Below are 21412 nucleotides of genomic sequence, written 5' to 3' on the forward strand. Positions count from 1 at the left end.
TTGTTACAAAGCTATTTTAGATTTTCTATAGATATTTTGCAATCAATTCCATTGAGTAACAAAAACTCATTGGTATTTGTTCAAATTTTTAATGAATCATTTTAACAATAAATACATACTTTTTTTTGGCTGCCATTTGTAAAGCGTCCATTACAAATTCAGAAAGTTGTATTGCTAATTGCTTAGTCTTACTGTCATCTGCGATTTCTATACCATGGCTGCTGCCACTGCAACTGAATCAGTTGAACCTGGTGATAAAGTTACCTTGAGAGTAATGGTGGACAAACAAAAGAACGAAGTTGTGTATGCTGAGGCTGGGAAGGATTTTGTTGAAGCTCTCTTGAGCTTCTTAACCATGCCTTTAGGTACTATTGCATGACTTGTGGCTAAGGACTCAAATATGAAACCGGTTAAATTTGGCAGCATTAGCTCACTGTATCAAAGTGTATCAGATCTTGATGAACAATATCTATGTTCTCATATTTGCAAGGAAATGCTACTCAATCCAATGAATTCAATGGGAGTTTATTACGAGAAGGTCAAACTGAACATTGACGACACTCCCACCAGGGTTTTCTTGTGTGAGGATTGGATATGTGTGAGATGTATGAGATGTATGAGATGTATGAGCATTTTTAGCAATCCGAAATGCCCTTGTGGAAAGCTTTTGGAGATATCAGATGGAAGTTTGATAGCTGTTGAAAATGGCTTTGTAATGAAAGGTGCTACTTTTATAATAGATGACAATCTTTGTCTGATGCCTAATGATCTTGGAACAAGTCTATGTTTGCTTCAGAAGCGAGGAATCAACGGCACTGCAGATATTGAGAAAAAAACAATACTAGTTGGAAAGAAGGAGGCAGGTTTTCTCATTAGCTATTTCTCATATTTGATGTTGATTCTATATTTTTGTTGTTATGATAATTCTTTTTGTGTGTGCAGGTAGCAGATCTTCTCAAGTTGTCCTTACTCTCCAAGACCCCTCTGACCGACTTTGTCTTAAAGAATAGTCAAATCCTTTGTAATTCAAACCCAAATTCCGAGATTAAACTTGGAAAGTGCTTACCATCTGATTCTGATGAAGGTAAGCAGATGGTTGTGAAAGTACTGCGAAGAAAATCAAATAGAAAGATTTTGTTTGCTACAGCAGAGGAAGATTTTGCAGACTTTCTGTTTAGTTTTCTTACTTTTCCTCTTGGAGGAGTGTTGCATATGCTAGAAGGATCATCTTCTTTAAGTTGCATTGATGTTTTATATAGGAGCATTAAAGAGTTGAGTCCAGAAAGATGTTTGACATCAAAATTACTCAAAGACCTCCTAGCTAAGCCTCCAATTTTTCCAAAATATGATGAACTTAGGAGCCAGATATTACCAATTGGAACAATTAAGCTCATTTACGAATCTGATAGTGACGGGATGGATTCTATCGAAAAAAAATCCCCTAATTCTGGAGGATATGCCACAAGTCCATTAACGATTATGGTGACAGATGACTTGGTTGTGACTCCAATGTCATCTGTTGACGGTGTTTCTTATTTAGAAAGAATGAATGTCCCCTTTAATGATGTGGAGGAATTGGTCATTAGAATCGGTTTGAAGGAGGTAAAGAAAGTTTGTGACTCTTTATCTTTCCTTCTAAAAATATTTTATTCGATATATAAATATATATATTGCTGCAGGGTCTCAGCATTCTAAAAGCTTCTTTGACCTCAACATCTGCTTTGACAAACGCTCTTAACCACTACATAGGTGAGTAGTATATATTTAACCAAACATTTGAGTTTTAACAGTTGAGAATAGTTGGACTATTGTTGCTCAATTTTATGGTATGCTTGTAAAATATTTTGAATCATATGTGCAATGTTTATATAATCTAATGCTATGGTGTGTTTGAGAAAGACCATTAATGTTGAGAAAATAAAGTAAAGGAAATGAAGAAAAATGCATGAAGAATTAAATGTGAGAATTTTATTTTGTACTTGTTAGATATATACACAATTGCATATGTACATGGAAGGAAATTGATTTGTTGGGCTAATTTGACATCTGATAATGCTTTGACAGATAGATTATACAACCTGAAGAAGCCAAAGGAAGAATATGAAGTTTGAGCTTACTGGTTATGGGGTGGTGCAGAGCAACCATGTCATTTTTTGGTGTTTGAAACATGATTCATGTTTGAGGAATTTGGATGGTCATAGTTTATTTTGAATTAAGTTGTTTAGAGCAGAAAAGGCTTCCAACTTTTGTGATGAATCACAGAACTCTTAAGATAAACAATATCCTTTGATTATGGACCTTTTAAAAAGTTCATCTCTTTTTACAAATATACCTTTTGGTACTAACTAGAATGCTTACTGGTTTTTCTTTTAAAGAAAAATTTGTTTATTAAGTAGACTGGTGGATATCATACAGAGCTCATGCTTATGGTTTTAAATTGGTATGTGTGATTTTAAAATCATCCCTCCGGTTATATTAGGAATCACAGGACAGTTTTAATCATGTTTCTTCAAAGTAAATAGTGAATACGTGATCAATTTATAATTTCAGTATAGTAGGAGCAATTTTCTGGTCGTTGTTGGATAGGTGTGCTGCGTTGGTATGATTGAATATTGAGATTCCTTCTTGGTAGGGAGGTGGAATGATATAATTCTGATTGGCTCATGCAATTACAAGAAAAGAAGTCTCGGACCTTATAATATACCCACGTAATAATCATGTTGCAAAAATAGATATTGGGACATAATTATCATGTCGCTATTTGTATAAATTATTAAAAAAAATCAAAGTAACGTTAACACACGAGTTTATTTAAGAAATTTTAAAAAATTATATTCACTAAAAAAAATCATTGATTTTGCCGGGTGTAAAACACCTAGCAAAATAATGTACTTATGGGGTTGACTTTCACCTCGCAACACAAATTTTTTAATAAAAAAAAATATATATTTTCTCTCTCGTAACTGATGTGTGAAATTTGATTTTTTTTGAAAATAATGTTGCGAAGTATTATTCACCCCGCTACTAAGTTTCAAAAAATAGGGGAAAATTAAAGGTTGAAATTATTGTGTCAGATGTGATAACCAACCGTTTGGCCCATTTTCCAAGGAATACATTGCGGGGTGAAAATCGCACTGCAAGTGCCAACGTCTCTTTACGTTGCAGGGTGCAAAATAATTCGCAAGTTTTTTTTTTTTAAATGTTGATAGGACAATGTCTGAACTTTACTGATGGCACTGAGCACATGGCAGACTTTGACTGACATAAAAGTTGCGGGGTGCGAGTCACTTCGCAACTCTCAACGACAATAAATGTTGCGGGGTAAATTTCACTTCGCAACATTGTTATAAATACCAATTTTTTTCTTTCATTCTCCACACTCCATTTTATATTTCAATTTTCTAAATACTCATTCTCTCTTCCACACTTACTAGTTGCGGGTTCATCATTATATACACTCAAAATCTCTTAAAATTTTCATTTTTTCACAAATCAAAACCTCCAAGCCCCAATTTTGAAGCTGGTTCAAAGTTTTGTCATCAAACCCATTTTTAAGGTACACATCTAAACAAAATTAGTTGTTATTTTTGAAATATCAGGATAAAATTTGTATGATTTTGTGTATGAAATTTTTGTGATTTGGTTGAAATGTTAGAGTTTATGTTTTTAGGGTTTATGTTAGAGTTTATGTTTTATATTTGAAAAGTGTGTTGCGGGGTGAAACTCACCTGGAAACGTTGCGAAGTGATTTTACCTGGCAACGTTGCGAGGTGTTTTCCACCTAGCAAAAAGTTGCGACTAACGTTTCTGGGGGTAATTGGTCCACCCCGCAATAATTACGTTGCAGGGTAATTTTTTCGTTTGCGAGGTGGATTTCACCTGGCAAAACGATGTTTTTTTTTTGTAGTGATTGTGACATGGAAAATACGGCACAACACAAAAAGTAAAATAAAACAAAAAACGTCAGATCTGCATAAAATGTAAAATAAAACAAGATGAGAGTGCTACCATCAGTTCTTTTTTAACACCAAGAGATTGGTGTCCAACCAAACATAGAGATGTATCCAGCCACTGACTTTCTATCATCCTTATTACCACACAAATTGGAATCAGTAAAATCAAGTAAATCACATTTTTGGCCCGTATTCGATTCCTGAAAAAGAATTCTATAACCACTAGTTCCTTTGACAGGTCTAAGGATCCTCTTGACTGCCGCCAAGTGAGACACCTTCGGTCTCTCCATGAACCTACTAGAAATATCAACACTAGAAATATCAACACTAAATGATGAACCTATCGCAATGATCCAATCAATCTCCGATATTAAGTTGGAACCACATCTCGCTCATCCTCACTCTTGGACAGTTGTAGCCTTGCTTCACACAGTGTAATGGTCGCATTGCAATGCTCTATTTCACACCTCTTCAAGATTTCAAGTGCATACCTCCCTTGGTGCATGAGCAGCCCCATTTTTTACCATTGGAACTCTATACCAAGGAAATATGTCATGATCCCAAGGTCTGTCATCTCGAACTCATTAATGATTTTACTCTTGAACCTTGAGATACTCTTCTCATAGCTGTCGTTAATCAAAAGATCATCTACATATAGGCAAATAATGATCACACCATCATTCGTATCCGATCTCACATAAATACCATGTTCGAGCACACACCGCTTGAAACCAATATCAATAAGAAATACATTAATGCGTTTTTTGCCAAGCCCTTGGAGCTTGTTTCAAACTATATTGTTGTGAATTCAATGCCAATAATGAAGTATAAAACAAGGAAAAAATAAAGAACAAGGAAGAAGAAGAACACAAGAATTGGTTATAACTGCTATTCTTTTATTTTTCTCTTAGAAAACAAGATTACAAGTTTACAAGAATAACAAATAACCTCTCTCACCCTAAATTAGGATTTGCAGCATGCAATAACGAGAGACTAGTATGCTATTTATAATAAAACCTAACATACTAACTAATGGGCTTTTTCCCCAAGGCCCATTACACAAGCTAACTTAACAAATTAGGGTTTAAACACTAAAGCCTAATTTAACATGCTAATAACCCTAGCATCTTCGACGCCAGCATGTGAATAACCTTCGACTTTATGCTTAATCCTGTCGAACCAAGAAGCTACCCTTCGATCATACTAGAGTTCGATCCAATATCTCACATATATAATACTTTATTCAATTTGTAGAATCGCATCTCTTGATTCTTCACTACAAATCCGGGGGGCTGCTCTACATAAACCTCTTCATCGAGCGGACCGTTCAAAAACACAAATTTGACGTCCATTTGATAAATCCCTCAATAGTTGTTGTTATTAATACCAACAACTAATCAGATGGTCTCATGCATAGCCACAAGTGCAAACACTTCCTCAAAGTATATACCTTCATGTTGCAAAAACCTGTTCACTACCAATCGAGTCTTATACTTGATTATCTCGCCTTTGGGTTTTTCCTTCACTTTATACACTAACGCACACCAATTGGATTCTTTTCAACAGTAGATCAACTAACTCCCAAGTACAATTATTTTCAATAGATTCCAACTCCTCTTTCATTGCACAAATGCACTTTGGATTGCTTAGAGCCTCCTTTGTATTCACTAGTTCGAATTAAGCCATAAGCGCAAAGTGAACGAAATCATCTTCGTTATTGAATTTGTTATTTTGGAATCTCTCTCATTCTTGGAGTCTCAAAGGCATCACCTTTTTCCTTATTGATATTCTATGTTTTTCCTTGTTTCGAATCTCATTTGGGGGCTGCACCATGATTTCGTAACTAACAGGGTCATTAAAAACAAAGCTGATGGAGTTCTTTTCTGCTGTAACCGGTTACACCAGAATAAACTGGGTGGGTGTAACCGGTTACACCAGAATAAACTGGGTGTGTGTAACCGGTTACACCCTGTTCTACAGACCTGGGAGTATGTTTTTTCTACTGGTAACTGGTTACACCAGGTTGCATTGGCTCGCTATAACTAGTTACACTGGGACTTACAACACCAATTTATTCAAAAATCACATCTCGACTTATCGAAATCCTCTGATTTTTCATATATAACAACTTGTAATCACCTATGGAATGATATCCAAAAAAAACATCTCTTCTCCCTTGTCGTCCAACTTCTTTTTAAGTTAACCCAACACATGTCGATATGCCACCGAACCGAAAACTCTCAAATGGCTTGATGCAATTTGAATCCGGATCACACCTCTTCCGATGAAACCTTCTCAAGCTTCTTGGTAGGGCATATATTTAAAATTTAGGTGGTTGTAGAAACCATTTCTCCCCATAGTTCCTTCGTTAAATTTTTACCGATCAACATGCTTCGAACCATGTTCATAATCGAATGGTTTTTCCTCTCAGTAATACCATTTTGCTGCGTTGTATACTTCCCAAACACATTCGAGGTATACTCACCTCCACCATCTGTTTTGAGAATCTTCAACTTGTGACGCATTCCCTCGCCACCATGGACTTAAACTTCTTGAACACATCAAACACCTCATCCTTCCTCTTGATAAGGTAAGTCAATAGCTTTCTACTACAATCATCGATAAACGCGACAAAATATCTATTGCCACCAAACCTGTCAACTTGCATCAGCCCACAAACGTGGGAATGCACCACCTCAAGGTGAGTTTTGGTCCTATGATCCGCGTCCTTGCTGAAACTTCCCTTGTGTTATTTTTCCTTCACACATTCATCACAAAACTCGGCTGGAATACTAATGCGTGGCAGCTTGGTAACCATACCATTCTGTTCTAACGCCTTGAGATTACGAAAATTCAAATGCCCAAGACGGTAGTGCCATAATCACTCCTCTCTACTTGCAGCTATAGTGAAGCACCTATGCTCTAACACTTTCAACTCAACTATGAGAGTCCTATTGGAACCCATAGGAGCCTTAAGGATCAACACTCTACTAGCATAAAAAACATTCAAAATCTTGTCTTCCAAGCGTGTATTGTAATCCTCCTCAAACAATTGGCCAATACTCAAAAGGTTACACTTAATACCCGAAATATACAACACATATTTGATCATAGAATGTCCACCATTATTCTTCTCAATCAAAACATCACCGACACCTTCAGTCGCAAGAGTGGAATCATCAACAAATTTTACTCTACTTTTTGCGGCTTGATTGATTTGCACAAACCATTCCTTTCTCCCCGTCATATGTGTTGGAAAACTTTAGTCTGAGTACCATTTATCGCATAATTAAACTCCATCTAGCACCGAGATCATCACATTTTGTTCTGAGCGTAAATCTTCCCCGTTTTCCAAACTACTACAGTTGTTGTCCCACGACTTACAACTGTTGTCCAACACCTCTGAACTACCATCAAACTCCTCAGTAATCCTCACTATGAGCGTATCTTCATCATCTACCTCTTTCCTAGCAATGTTAGCTTCATCCTCTTTGGAATCCCACTGTTTTGAACCACATTTATTCGCGAAATGTCCAAATTTCTTACATTTCAGCACTGCACTTTACTTTTATCCCTCCGTTTTTTCGCCTATCGTATTTCATCGATCTCCATAACCATTGGAGTTGCTGCTCTAACCCTTTTTCCCGTTGAAACCTTTGAATTTTGTGAATCACCTCCACCTAAGTTATGAAAACATTTCTTCCCTTTCAAAGCCCATTTTCCTTTCAATCCATTATGCTTCTCGTTGAAACGAGCTTGCAAAGCTATCTCTGTCTTTGTCTTATCATTTCCTCTCTCGTTCATTCTTTATTTCATGCGGCTTTAGAGAACTTTGAAGCTCGTCCTTGCTCAACATTTCAAGATCCTTCGATTATTTGATAGCCACTACAATATTGTCGAAAGTTGACATTAAAGAACGTAAGATGTTTGACACAATATTTTAATCTCGGATGGTTTCTCCATACGCCTTAATTTGATTGACTGATAAATGTCAAATTGTAGTTATTTTTTTATATAGTTTTGCGGCACTTATCTTCTCTTTTTCCTCCATTTAGACACATTTTAGTGTATATTACATAAATACGTATACTTTTGTGTAATCGAGTTTTAGTGTATTTGTGTACCATTTGATAGTTTTCTATTCATTTTGTAGGTATTGATACGTATTTAGAGCACGAGCAATAAAGTGTCGAAGACACGGCTTCAAACGCCCGATTTTGAGCAACGGAACCAACTCGTCAACGAATAAGGCTTAAAATCAAAGAATAAAAATCATCAATTTGGTTGATATTTTGTAATTGTTAGAAAGAGCATTGAATAAGTCTTCTAACGCTTCAAATCGAGCGCAAATCGGAGTTACGGTTCTCAAGTTATGGCCAAAACAATGCTGAATTTTTGCTGTTGGCTTCTAGTGTGCTTCACCAATCGAGCCAGAAGGACTCAGAAGCGTGAAAAAGATTCTGTTTTGAGTCGTTGGGCGAACCGCTTAGTCGTCTGACGAAGCGGTCATGACAGAAATACGTTTAAAGGGGGTAAAAACACATTTGTTAAGGTTATGTTTGGGGATTTTTTGCTCTCACTCCATCACCAAACATTTTTTAGTTAAATTAGTTTAGAAAACAACTTCGGAGCTTGCATACGGGTGATCCATGGTGGATTGATCATCGATCAAGCTGACAAACGGAGATATTTTTGGTTCATTTCTCTCCCTCTTTGTGTATTCTCTCTTAGTTGGATTTTGTATATGTTTTTACTTTGAACTCATGTATATTTGTCGTCCATGGCATTATATTTAATCTGCTTTACAAATCAGTGTCGATTGTTATCTTAGATTTGTACTCTGTGCTCGGGTTTTGAGTTGTTATAGATATATACTGATCGAATCCTCATCAAGGACGATTATCTGTTAGTTTCTGGATTATAGATATTGATTTAGAGCTAACAATCTTTATGGGTGTCAAAGTATAATGCCTTCGTGTTAGTTGTGTCGGTTGAGAGATCGTCAGTACAAATGATATGGATGTCTACTGTGTTGTTGAAGTTGGCTGAGAGATTGTCGTCGAGATGATATAATAGTTCTCTCTACTTTGGGTTAGAAATGACTTAGGATGTGAGCGATGCTTGATGATATTGATGAATATTGTACATTGAGTATAACTGGTCGATAAATTTAAGTTTGTGAGAAATAGATTATATGCAATACCTGATAAGTCTATTCTCTCTAGAGAATTAAAATTGACATTAACAACAATAGGGAGCATTAAATCTCTTATATACATCAAGGTACAAAGTGATTGAGAAACTAAACACAATTAAAACTAAAACATAAAAACTGAAACTACCAGTTCTAACCGACTACCGCATATAGGGCAACTGGTTACAGTCCAATCACTTTCGCTTCCGTTTCTGTGTAAAATAGGGTAACCGGGGACCGGTTATAACAACTAAACTGGCAAAAAAAATATCTTTTTAACAAGGAAAATGCTTATTAGTAAGAAAGTGGAAAAACAAGAAATGAAAGAATAAATCCCAACCATCCATTATCACCACAACCCCATGATCCCTATTAAAAAGGAAGTTAAATTTAAAATTAATTTAAAATTTACCACTAAAATAGTGACACATACTCATTCTTGTATTTCTTCTTCAAATTGCTTAGTACTAAATAGCACTACTCTTTTAACAATATTCATATGATAAAAAGAGATGTACCATGAAATTCTAGAAAAGAATTTGAAAGAAACAGAGCAAAACATTAAGTGCAGGCGTGCATTCACACCATTAAATTGTCTCTGTTCTCAAAGTTGTTTGTTATTGAAAAAGTAATCATTTCAATTATTAAGTTCTTGGAGGTTAACTATCGTTTATTTTCTTGAGAAAACAAAAGAACATGAGAGATTGATGAAAGGAAATTCCTATAAGTATCCGAATGTATATCAACTGCAAAAACCGTCAGTAGTAACAAAGCCCAATTTAAAATGGACGACAGGATTAGTATGTTGCCCAATGAAATCCTGTGTCACATTCTCTCTTTTCTGCCAACTGAAGATGTTTATGCCACAACTGTTCTTTCAAAGAGATGGATGCATCTCCCCCTCGTAGTTCCCACTCTCGACATCAATGATCAACGCTTTATGGAAACCCGAAGTAAATCCTATCCCAACTTCATGATGATGGTGTGTGCAACCCTTTTCGCACAAATGGTGCCAAGATACATTGAAAATAAGATTCCTATCACAAGAGTAACCATTTCTTTATATGCAGGAGTGGAAACTACCCTTTTTAAGAATTCTTTAACCGCATTAGCCGAACGTGGAATGAGCCATCTTGAACTCTTATTATTCCTTCCATGTTCTCCTTGTTTCATTTTCAGCTTTAGAACTCTTGTAGTTCTCAAGTTGAAAGAGATAAGTTTTAATGAATTTTCTACTGTTGTTGAACTTGCATCACTCAAGATTCTTCATTTGTTTAAGGTTTACTTCAAGCAACGATGGTATCTTTCTGAACTTCTTAATGGGTGTCCGATTCTTGAGGAATTTGAAGCAAAAGATTTAACTTTAATGTATGAATGGGGGTTTCATGGAGATAAGGATAAGTTTATAAGATTATCCAATTTGATCAGGGCAAACATTAATAACATATACCCTTTTTATCATATTCCTCCTCTCACTGCCTTGTCTAACGTTCAGTTCCTGCGCTTGGAAGAGGTTTGGAATAGTTATTTTTTGTCAAATCATATAAGAATAGTAAAGTTTTTTTTACTCTTTTTACGACTCAATTTCATTTATTTGAAAATTGCCTAACTCATGCAGGTGTATGATCGTGGTGTTTTTTCCAATTTAACTCATTTGGAGCTTGTGTTTGCGAGAATGAAGCCTGATTGGTACATGGTATATGGAATGCTCAATGATTGTCCAAATCTTCGATATTTTCTCTTTGACAAGCCTCAACTTCTGAAACAATTTGACCAAAGATGGTTTGAGCCGCGCGTTGTTCCTAAATGTTTTTCCTCGCAGTTTAGAAAGTGTAAAGTAACAAACTAGTAACAAACCCGTGCTGCCGCACGGGTAATATTGATATTTTTTGTTAATTCATGGAAAAAACTAATTAATTTAATAAGTCGATGATAAAAACACGATATATTTCATACGCAAAAACGGTAAACCAAGAAATTTGAAATTGATAAAGTCAAATCATTACAACAGGAGTGTTAAAGTCATCACACTTGTTTTTGCATATGAATTTGACTGAGATTACAAAATATGTAACAAAGGCTTATATGCAGTAAAACATCTTTGCCACATGAATCTCCAAAATCAAAACTTTGTTTGGACCTGAAATAGCAAGGAAATCAAAACAAATTATATATGGGAGATGTACCGAACAACAATAAGGCCTATTATTATGTTAACGGCATAATAAGCTTCTATTTATAAAAGCACACCTTTCAAATGTTATGGAAGACTTCTTTGAATACAACATTAGTTGTTGAAAGCATAGGTTGTTTCTCTTTGTCATGAATAAGAATCCTTAACCCCTTTTTGGATTTAACTCTTGAGATAGCGACATATAATTGGCCATGGCTAAAAACTTCTTTTGGCAAGTACAAACCCACATTGTCAAGTGATTGACCCTGAGACTTGTTAATAGTCATGGCAAAGGAAACAATAATTGGAAATTGGCGTCTGACCAATTTGAATGGCCATGGTGATTGTGAAGGGGACAAAGACATTCTAGGAATATAAAATAAGTTACCAATATTTTTTCCAGAAATTATCTTGGCTTCAATGACATGAGGAGCAAGCCTGGTAACAGTGAGCCTTGTACCATTGCACAAACCTTCAAACTGATCTAGGTTGCGCATTAACATAATAGTGGCCCCAACTTTCAACCTGATTGAATGGTTAGGCAACCCCGAAGTTTTAAGGGCATTTAGGAACTCGGGTGTTACATGCTCGAATGCATCAAAGCTATTTGCATCAGATCTATCAATAGAATCACTACTAAAGTACTCTTTCTCTTCTCCTACATGCATTAAAAAATAGCTAAATTTAGTCGATATATTTTGGCAACAATAGTCTTATAAGGTATAAAAAAATGTCTCTAGTATTATCCAAAATAGATTGAAAAAAGTGCAATTTAATACCTGGAAGAAGGTTTGTTATATATTGGTTGATATCATCAACAACTTCGATTGTTGAAGCTAAGATCGCACGACTTTGAAGATAATTGGAATCAAGATAGTTATGCATGAGATCAGGGTACGTATCTTCAACAATTGCTTTAATGGGATCTGTGAAGTTGGTAATTAAGAACTCATCTGGAATAGGAATATCAGCATAACCATCATTTGGCTCACACATGGTCCCATCCCCAATTTTTAAAATCCACTCGGAAAAATTCCTTATCTCATCATTTGTTGAAGTAGGTTGACCAGTTTGCAAGCGCATGTTCTTTGTAAGCCTCAATACTCTACAATGATCCCAAATATAAGAAGCATTGATTGTTGCATGGATAATATCAGATCTAGTACCTCTTGGTATAACAGGGAGGATTTGTCGGAAGTCACCTCCAAACACAACGACCTTACCTCCAAAAATTCTCTTAGATGCATGTGTGGTTTCACTCATAATATCTTTTAAGGACTTGTCAAGTGATTCGAAGCAAAACTTGTTAGCCATAGGAGCCTCATCCCATATGATAAGATCTGTCATCTTTAGAAGCTCAGCAAGATCATCTTGTTTCTCAATGTTGCAAATAGAAGTTTCTAAGGTAGGTACAGGAATCTTAAATCTAGAATGAGCTGTTCTTCCACCTGGTAACAACAAACTTGCAATCCCACTTGAAGCAACAGGCAAAACAATTTTTTTCTTAGACCTAAGAGATGCTGATAAAGTGTTCCACATGAAGGTCTTACCAGTACCACCGTAGCCATATAAAAAAAACACACCGCCTTGTTGCTTTTCTACAGCATCCATGATTTCCTCAAAAATGCTTCTTTGCTCATCTATGTATAGAGATGTATTCCAATAGAGATGTTAATTACGGTTGATAGTTTAAAACTTGTAAATTTGCATATATAATAGGGTCTTAATACCTGTAAGAGAAGCGTACAAACTTTCAAATAATTGTTGTTGAGCAACAACATCATATTGACGTTCATCATAAAGTAGCCTATTTCCTGTAAAGGATTCAACATAATCCTTCGGATATGGCATTGTCTTGAAGTCTTCCAAACTTCGGTTATTATTTTGCAAGAGTGTTTCAATAGCCATTAGTGTTCGTTCTTTTAGTTCAGCATCACTCATTGTCAGCTCTATGAAAAAAAAACCAACAATTCAATTAATTACCTTTTACACACATTAATCAAATGTTTATAAAATGTTTGTTTTGAGTGGTACCAAATATTTGTGATACAACATGTGTTATAAAGACCCATTGCATGTAAAGCACGTGTTATAAGGCATTAATGGAAACCTCATACTGATCTTGCTGTATTACATATTAAAATGTGATGTAAAGCCATAGTGCAGCAGTGTATTGATGCATCTTGTAAAACAACCTACTTGAAAATTCTTTACTGGCTATATGCAGTTATTTATGGTTGGGGAAATATGGTTTGACGTGAATAATTAAATGCATATTTTTAAAAGAAGTGCCATGTTCCATAATTTACATGAGACGAATGGGTACTGGTGCCTAGCCAAATATGGAACATCATTGCATAGCATTTTCACGACCCACTAACCCAATCTGTTACAAAAGAATACATAACAGGTTCCAAGATTCATGCCGAGTGAGAAACTTTAAAAGCTCACACAAAATTGAAACATAAATTAGAATTATAGTAAAGCTAAAATACCTTGATTTCCTGTGAAAATGCGTTGATCATAAAGAATGCCATCCGATAAATATCTCCAAGTCTTTCTCCAAACATGGTCGGGTCTATCCATGGATGATGATAGCAACATTGTCACGAAGAGCTTGCGTAAAAATGGACCTGAACCCCAATGATGCGCCTCTTTGATGGCCTCGACAAACTCACGATCATCTTGTAAAAATCCCATCGCAAAGCATGCATCTCTAAAAGTTTTGAGTTTTTTACCGTCAACCGTCTTGATGTCTTGATAGCATAGAGGACCTTTTTTGACGGTGAGCATCATCCTTAAATAAAACAACTCGCCAGTGCTTTGAGGAACCCAAATGAGCCGACCAATGGTATACCCTCTTTTCCTAGGTTTCCAACTTCGACTTCGTTTATGATAAACAAACTTAGAAACAAAGTCTCCATAAGTTAGTGATCTTCCCTCTTCATAGATTTTGTTAGCCTCGAACCAAGCTGTAAACATAGACTCTGTCACACTTGGTTTGAGCAACACATCACCAACCTGCTCGTAGTCTTTGTAGTACACAGAGTTTTCACCTTCCATGTGAAAAAATAATCTCTCTACTGCTGGTTTTCTGCCATGTATGGAATAAGAAAATATCCTCCAACATGCCTCACTCGGGGAGATGTATCGACAATCCAAATATTGTTTGATCTCGTCAACGTTGTTTTTGTCTTGGCCTTGAATGATTGCTGAAATTCTATCGGAACCCTTGTTTATATATTTGAAAAGGTATTTGATAGAAGTACTTTGGTTGCACCATTCCATGTTAATATGGGCTTCATACTTCAACAACAAACTTGGATTGTGAGGAACAACATGACCACTATGAAAGATGATGCCATTTTTTTCGATTGTGTGTCCGTTGTTTCTTCTCCTATAAACCGGATAGCCATCTTGGTCCACTATAGTCGTAGGTTGAAATTTCTTAGGGTAAAACTTGGTGCACCTCATATCTTTCGTGCAAGGTGCGTTGGGATTTGCCAAACCACAAGGACCGTGAACCATGTGAGATTTGACTATTTTATACAACCGAGGGTGTGTTTCGGGATCGGGCACTTCAGCACTGATGATCTTATCAATGTCTTCTGGACCTGGATATTTGTTTGAAGGATGCAAGAAGATCAATATATGGGCATGAGGCAATCCTCTCTTTTGAAACTCAATGGTATACATATCTAACATTGGAAAAGCAACAACAAATTAGCATTACTGTTAGAATTTATATAAGGAAATCAAAGTTTAGGAAAAAAAACTCACAAGCAAGTACTTTCCCAAGAACTCCTTTCTTGGTTAAATCTGTAAGCAATTGATCAAACTTGATTTTGAAAACTCTTGAAATGATATCCGGTCGATCTTGAGGCTTCAAATGAAGAGGTCCGAGTACTCTTTGAATCTCAGGCCAATTTGGATTACAGGTAAAGGTAATAAACAAATCTGGAAACCCAACTTTACTGCATATAGCCATACCGTCATAGTAAAGTTGGTCCATAAACCGACGTCCGCCAACAAAGGACGAAGGCAAAACAACTCTTTTGCCCATGCTTAAACCTGGATTTTGACTCTGCTCTCCCTCTTCATTTAAAGAGTTGTACTTGGACACTCGAAGCTTTGGTTGATTTTTCCGTAGCCATTCAAGTTTCTCGGACTCCAACATAGTGTAACCATCGACCAGAAATTGTTGGAACAACCTTCTAGAAGATAACAAAGTCTTAGCCTCGTTTAACCTGGTTTGAATGCGGAAGGCAAGAAATTCACGAATTGTGAGCCTATTCCTCATGCTATTTTCGTTGACAGGCAAGTCCCTATGAGCGACATCTGGTCTATAACCGTCCTCACCATAAGGAAAAATCAAAGGATACTGGTAAGCCATGTAAGCGGCATGGAGTTCGTTGATTCTCTGAAGTCGTCCTCCTCTTGTTTGCATTATGATATCCCGCATTTCTGCGGTGTCAATATCACCGACAACCAAGGCTGCAACTTCAGACACAGTAGGTTGATTATACACTCTCCCATCGGTGGATCGGCTAGAAATAAGTCGTAGCTTCAGATTTTGAGTGTCCCCACCATTTAACCATTGTCTTGCCATTTGAAAGCTCTTAGCATGGGGATTGAATTCATAAAGCATACTGGACAACTGGTTAACGACAGCAGGATCAATGATCTCTTTGTTCCTTGCAATCCAAAAAAACTTTCATTAATTCATTAACAAAACAGTACATTACCAAGAAGAAATATGTACATTATATAATTCAGCTTACAACCAAAAAACAGTGAGTAATAACATTAAATTACCTTAGGCCATGCATCCGGTTTTCCACCTCATTTTCGGTATCATAAATATATAATTGAGCAAATTTCGGTTTTCCACCTTGCGGAGGCAACAAACTTCCTATTCGATGACATGTTTGACCTTGTATCCTCATGGTTGGGGGACCACGACCATCGTTAAAACGATTGTCAAACTTGGCTCCGGGTGATGTAAATGCAAACATCATATTGTAAAGTCGGATATTTTGTTGAAACTTCTTGCTCACCGTATTATTATGATCAAACAAAAGTTTTGCAAGCTGTTCCGGAGGTTGTCTTAGGATTGGTAGTTCAACTTTTCCGTTTCCACAGCACATCATAAACTTTGGGTTTGCTGAATGTGTACTTTTGTGCATCCTCTCTTGATACCACATCATTGCTTTACAAAAGCCACATTCGATAAGAGGGGAACCGATATCGTAATATTCTACATAAGCAAACAATGTATCAATGTTAGAAAATTGACAATTTCGTGGCAAAATAGTGTTAGCTGGAAACTAAATGTTCTAGTGAAAAAAGCTGACCTTCTGAATACCCCCCCGCGTTGTAGTTTATTGAAAAAGGTGCTTCATATTCGTCTGACTCCGAACAGTTATCATCTTCAGATAGGTAGGCTGTTATCAACAAACACAGTTAATTATACATTATCTTCTTTTGAGGTATTATTTAGATATGTATTTCAAATAGAAATGTACTTTCAAAATATGTTTTATGAACATACTTTTGAGTGACCGAATGTAGTATTAAACATACCTGCAAAAGGGTCGTAGTCACTATCATTGTCAGAGTCGCTATTAAAATCCATGTTGACTGTAGGTGTAAAAATCGGACATGTTGTCTCTGTTCTACGATTGTGGTTGTTTGTGGATTGTGACAACGACGACACATTGCATTCATTAACAGACTGGTTTCTATCTATAGCTATGTCAACTCCAGGTGCTGATGTTGTAAACACATTCCTGAAGTTCATAAAAGTCTTATAAGTGATTATTATACAGTCATATATGTATTAAATAAAGTACATGATGATTGGTACCTTGCAAGGGGTGTAAAAGTTGCAGTAGACTGCCCCATATTTATGGTATGGATATTGAGCAGTCTGTTTCCTCCCGATTGCAAGAATGAATCGGGCAATTGTTTTCTCGGCCTCCCTCTAGATCGCTTGGGAACTGTTGCAGACCTGTTTATAACAATGTATTCATGAGGTTGGCACTTATTAATTATCCATAGAGGCAATTTCACTGGTAAACTAACATTTATAGTGGTTTCAATAAGAACCACTAAGTGCATTAAAAACCCTCTGGACTCTATTGTAATGATGTAGTCACCTAATACTATAACACCTAATCCATACTTTCAATGCCATTTTCAATATATCGATGCACAAACAAAGACAATTCATCGAGAAGTTGACTGTATAATATGATATGAACTCTTTCTAGTATAGTATAATAATTTCTACTGTAAATTATATGTATTCGGATGCAAATATTCGACATGATAAAAGAAAGACTATGAGCACTTAGTGGGATGATCAATTTTATTAGTACAACTCCTCTTTAGTAAACCTTTGATATTGGCCTTGTTTGTAGGTGGACATATTTAAGATGTTTATGAGAAAGCAAACTAATGAAATGAAATAACTATTTCATACGTACCCTGATACAATAGTCAACAGATTTACATCTAGCATGTAGTACATAAACATGTGATCTTTGAACAAACAAACAAAGTAGTTTTTCTATTTTATTGGTGTATTTTAGATTCTACAATGATTTGAATAGTTTCTGGATGATGCTATTTGGTATTCTAATCCACCAAAAAGTACATATGTTCTCAATGGTTAACATGATAAATTACAGACCCAGCAAATGAACATATAATAAGAAAATGAACATATAATAAGAAAATGAACATATAGTAAGAAAATGAACATATAGTAGGAAAACCTGTGTTTGGCTTGCACCATGCATGTGTCAATACAATTATAGTAGGACCAGCAAAGTTGTTAGGGGTAGTGTAGTTGATGAACTGTTTGCCGTAATCTTCCCATAAGGCAAGCTCAATGACGTTGCCTTCGACATCACGTATGGATACATTGACACAAGATTTCCTACCACCACCTCCAGTCTGGGTCTTCAAAACATCCACTAATACGCCAATAACATCTGCAGGGAACAGTATAGAAAGATCCATGTATGAAACTTAATTATGGTGAAACTTAATGCGGTGAAAGCGAGATCGTACCATATAAGTGGTCATGTTTGAAATCTCCATTGAGAAAGCTCCCAATAGGCATAAAACTGTAGCTGTGAGTAGGAATTTCAGGTATTGCCACCTTCGTCATTGTAGTCCCTCCACTGAAGATGAGTTTGAGTGGATTAAAACACACCTTGAAAGGCCCATCGTTCTCAACTGGCTCTCCATTGTAAAGGTAGTAAGTCTCATGCTCCTTGACAACCTCAACCCAATCTTGTAAGTCTTTTCCCCGTGTGACGACGTGAATCCTATCACCCTGCGAAATGATGATTAAAACATCATACTATATAAGCACATATCGATTTCAATGTACAGAAAATGGGCAAAAGCAAAGTAAATGTTCACCAAAGGACAAAAAAATAGGAAAAACTCAACCTTTGCATCCTGAATAACGGCTTCAAGGTGTTTTGCTCCATTTTTCTCTATAACAACCCACATATCAACAACTCGAACGTGCATTTTCCAAACCTGGTTTCCCTTAAGAAGATCTTTAATGAAAATGGGAGCTCTTGACATGTTATCTACAAAAGATGGAGAGAATATATTAACAAATGCAAAGTCTGAAACAAACAACACTACTTTAAACAGAAAATAATCGGTAAAGTTGTAAGAGACAACAAATAAAATCAAAAACGCCCATGTAAGAGACAACAAACGGTCATCTTCCTGAGGCTCCCAAATAAAATAAAAAAACGCCCAATGCTTTTCTTTCCACTCTTAAACGGCCAACCAGAATCGTGTGGTGTTTTGTGGAACAACAACAACAAATAAAAAAGAAAAAGAAAACCAAAAAGGGTTGTCCGTGAGTACTCGAAAGGAAAATGAGAAAAAAAAACCAGATTCGTGGGTGCTAATCATACCTGCTGGTTAACAAACGATGAACAGGGAAAGGAGGAAGAAAGACTAAGCTTTGAACGCCTAAAGTTCTTCTGTGTTGTGTGGTAACCAAAGCTAAATGTAAGTTGTGCAGAGAATGGAGTGGGTATATTGTAGGGAGGGAAAAGAAAAAACTTGAATGATAGTACAAAAGTGAAACGAAAAAGGTGATAGTACAAAATATTTCTAGGTTGTCCAATAAGAATCACACAGATGGCAAAGATGATTTTTTAATTTGTTAATTACTTATCTATCCTTTTGTTAGTGTGTTTTTTTTTGGGAGGAAGGGTATTTTAGTCTGTTTGGGCAACATCTTAGTAATGGGTAGATAGTTGATTATCATAGATATGAATTGGAATTTGTGAAGTATATTATTAAGAACTCAACATCAATGGAGTCTGTGATCCTCCACACTCCTCCTTTCATTGATCCATTCGACAAGCTTGAAGTTCTGAATGAATTATTCTCTGTTGTAGGATGCTCTCCAACATGTGAGATTATTTTTATTTGATTGCTGGCATGTTTTACCAAAAGCTCCTAGATTATCGAGTTTGTTTTTTTCCCTGTGTAATGCAAGTTGCTTATGTAATAATCCAGTCATCTTATATCCATCAATATAAATTTGTTCTTTAGATTCATTTAAAAATTGATGCACAACTTGATATTATGTCTATTAGTTTTTACAATGTGCTATTCAAATTGTACCTAGGTACAAGTTAACATACTTTTTTTTAAATACTCCTTTTATTTTACTATCCTATGTCGTTATAACATTTTCTCTTCGATTGATGGAATCGGATGGAGCAGAATGGAATGGAATAAAATGATATTCCCTTGTTTGGATAATTTAAAAACGGATGGAGCGGAGCGGAAAGGAGTGGTATGGATTCCATTCCATTCCATCACTTACCACCATATTCCTTCCCCTCCGATTTGGGCGGAATGAATAATTTGTTTTATTCCGTTCTAAAATTTCCAAACAATGGAATGGTACATTCGTTCCGCTCCGTTTCACTCCGCTCCATCTCACTCCGCTCCATTCCATTCCGCACCGTTCATTTCGTGATATCCAAACATACCCTTATATTTGACATGTGTAAGTTAAGGAAAAAAATTGAACAAGTAAGAAACCACCATCTATTGAATTGAAAATTTGTATGTGAATAGCATAATTTAAAAGAGAAAGTTCGCTAGAGTTTTATTTAGTATTCAAAAGTCTATACAAAATGGATTATAATAAAATATGACTTGATACCTACCCTTAAACCCCAATCTATGATGCATTATAATAATAAATTTTTAGAGTTTGTTAATCAATAAATAAAAACTTTAAATAGAAAATTCGTTTTCTTAAACACCTGGAGACTGATACGGGTGGCAAAGCATCAGTTTCTTTAGACCTCAAAGCATAGCAATCTCTTTAACCAGCAAAATTGAGTATAATTTGCAAATATGATGTCTCAATATTCTGTAGAACATCATTCAAGAACTGCATCAAGAGATCTTTCAACAAAGACCTGTGGTTGGCCTTCCAGAGAAGAGAGCAAAAATAAATTGCTTTCTTCCGATCTCCTATCAATGAACTTATTGAAAATTCCTTTATGAGTGGACCTGAGACAAACCTCAAGTATCTTTGGCTACTTTAATAAGTTAATCGACACAATTCTCCATGTATCACACAATAGGATACATCAGTGGTGGAGCCAGGAACTTTAGGCAGCCCGGGCAAAAACTTTACACCGTTGATTATTCATCTGTTTTAATTTTCACACCCTATTTTTACTAATTTTGTCCCTAATTTTGCCCCTGATTTTGTCTGAAAATCGACTATTAAATTGGGGGGAGTATAAAAAAAATAGGGGTTGAGCCCGGGCGCCTGCCCGGGCTAGCTGGGCCTTGGGTCCGCCCCTGGGATACATCATCAATGGATATACCAGAAGTTTTCCATCAAATGCAGCGGAATAAACGAAGAACTCCTCCACCAAGCTTTTGGCACAACATGAGTCACTGTCACTGCTCTCTTGACAGTCCTAACGCAAGGTCACCACACACCTTGTCACGAATAGTCCATCCTCCACTTCTAGGGACCATTCTTAAACATATGAACTAACCAAGTTCATATACCTT

General features: G+C 36.1%; 2 protein-coding genes across 2 annotated transcripts; both read left to right on the forward strand.

Moving 5' to 3' along the window:
• The first annotated feature begins 214 nt into the window (after window positions 1–214).
• Window positions 215–2111, forward strand: LOC131614160 (uncharacterized). Its single transcript, XM_058885786.1, has 5 exons — window positions 215–365; window positions 453–859; window positions 943–1602; window positions 1680–1749; window positions 1987–2111. The coding sequence occupies exons 1-5, from the start codon at window positions 215–217 to the stop codon at window positions 2109–2111; spliced, it is 1413 nt and encodes a 470-aa protein (XP_058741769.1).
• Window positions 2112–9931: 7820 nt separating this feature from the next.
• Window positions 9932–19796, forward strand: LOC131611895 (F-box/FBD/LRR-repeat protein At5g56420-like). Its single transcript, XM_058883730.1, has 4 exons — window positions 9932–10660; window positions 10766–10995; window positions 12379–12381; window positions 19631–19796. The coding sequence occupies exons 1-4, from the start codon at window positions 9932–9934 to the stop codon at window positions 19794–19796; spliced, it is 1128 nt and encodes a 375-aa protein (XP_058739713.1).
• The last annotated feature ends 1616 nt before the right edge of the window (window positions 19797–21412 follow it).

The sequence above is a fragment of the Vicia villosa genome, linkage group LG6, assembly GCF_029867415.1.
Source record: "Vicia villosa cultivar HV-30 ecotype Madison, WI linkage group LG6, Vvil1.0, whole genome shotgun sequence".
Taxonomy (NCBI): Eukaryota; Viridiplantae; Streptophyta; class Magnoliopsida; order Fabales; family Fabaceae; genus Vicia; species Vicia villosa.

Bases quoted from the DNA above. Each gene is read 5' to 3' on its own strand.
- LOC131614160 (XM_058885786.1), top strand. From the start codon at position 215: ATGGCTGCTGCCACTGCAACTGAATCAGTTGAACCTGGTGATAAAGTT. The intron at 366-452 runs GTACTATTGCAT...AAAGTGTATCAG, and splicing joins CTTCTTAACCATGCCTTTAG to ATCTTGATGAACAATATCTA. The intron at 1,603-1,679 runs GTAAAGAAAGTT...ATATTGCTGCAG, and splicing joins TTAGAATCGGTTTGAAGGAG to GGTCTCAGCATTCTAAAAGC.
- LOC131611895 (XM_058883730.1), top strand. From the start codon at position 9,932: ATGGACGACAGGATTAGTATGTTGCCCAATGAAATCCTGTGTCACATT. The intron at 10,661-10,765 runs GTTTGGAATAGT...TAACTCATGCAG, and splicing joins AGTTCCTGCGCTTGGAAGAG to GTGTATGATCGTGGTGTTTT.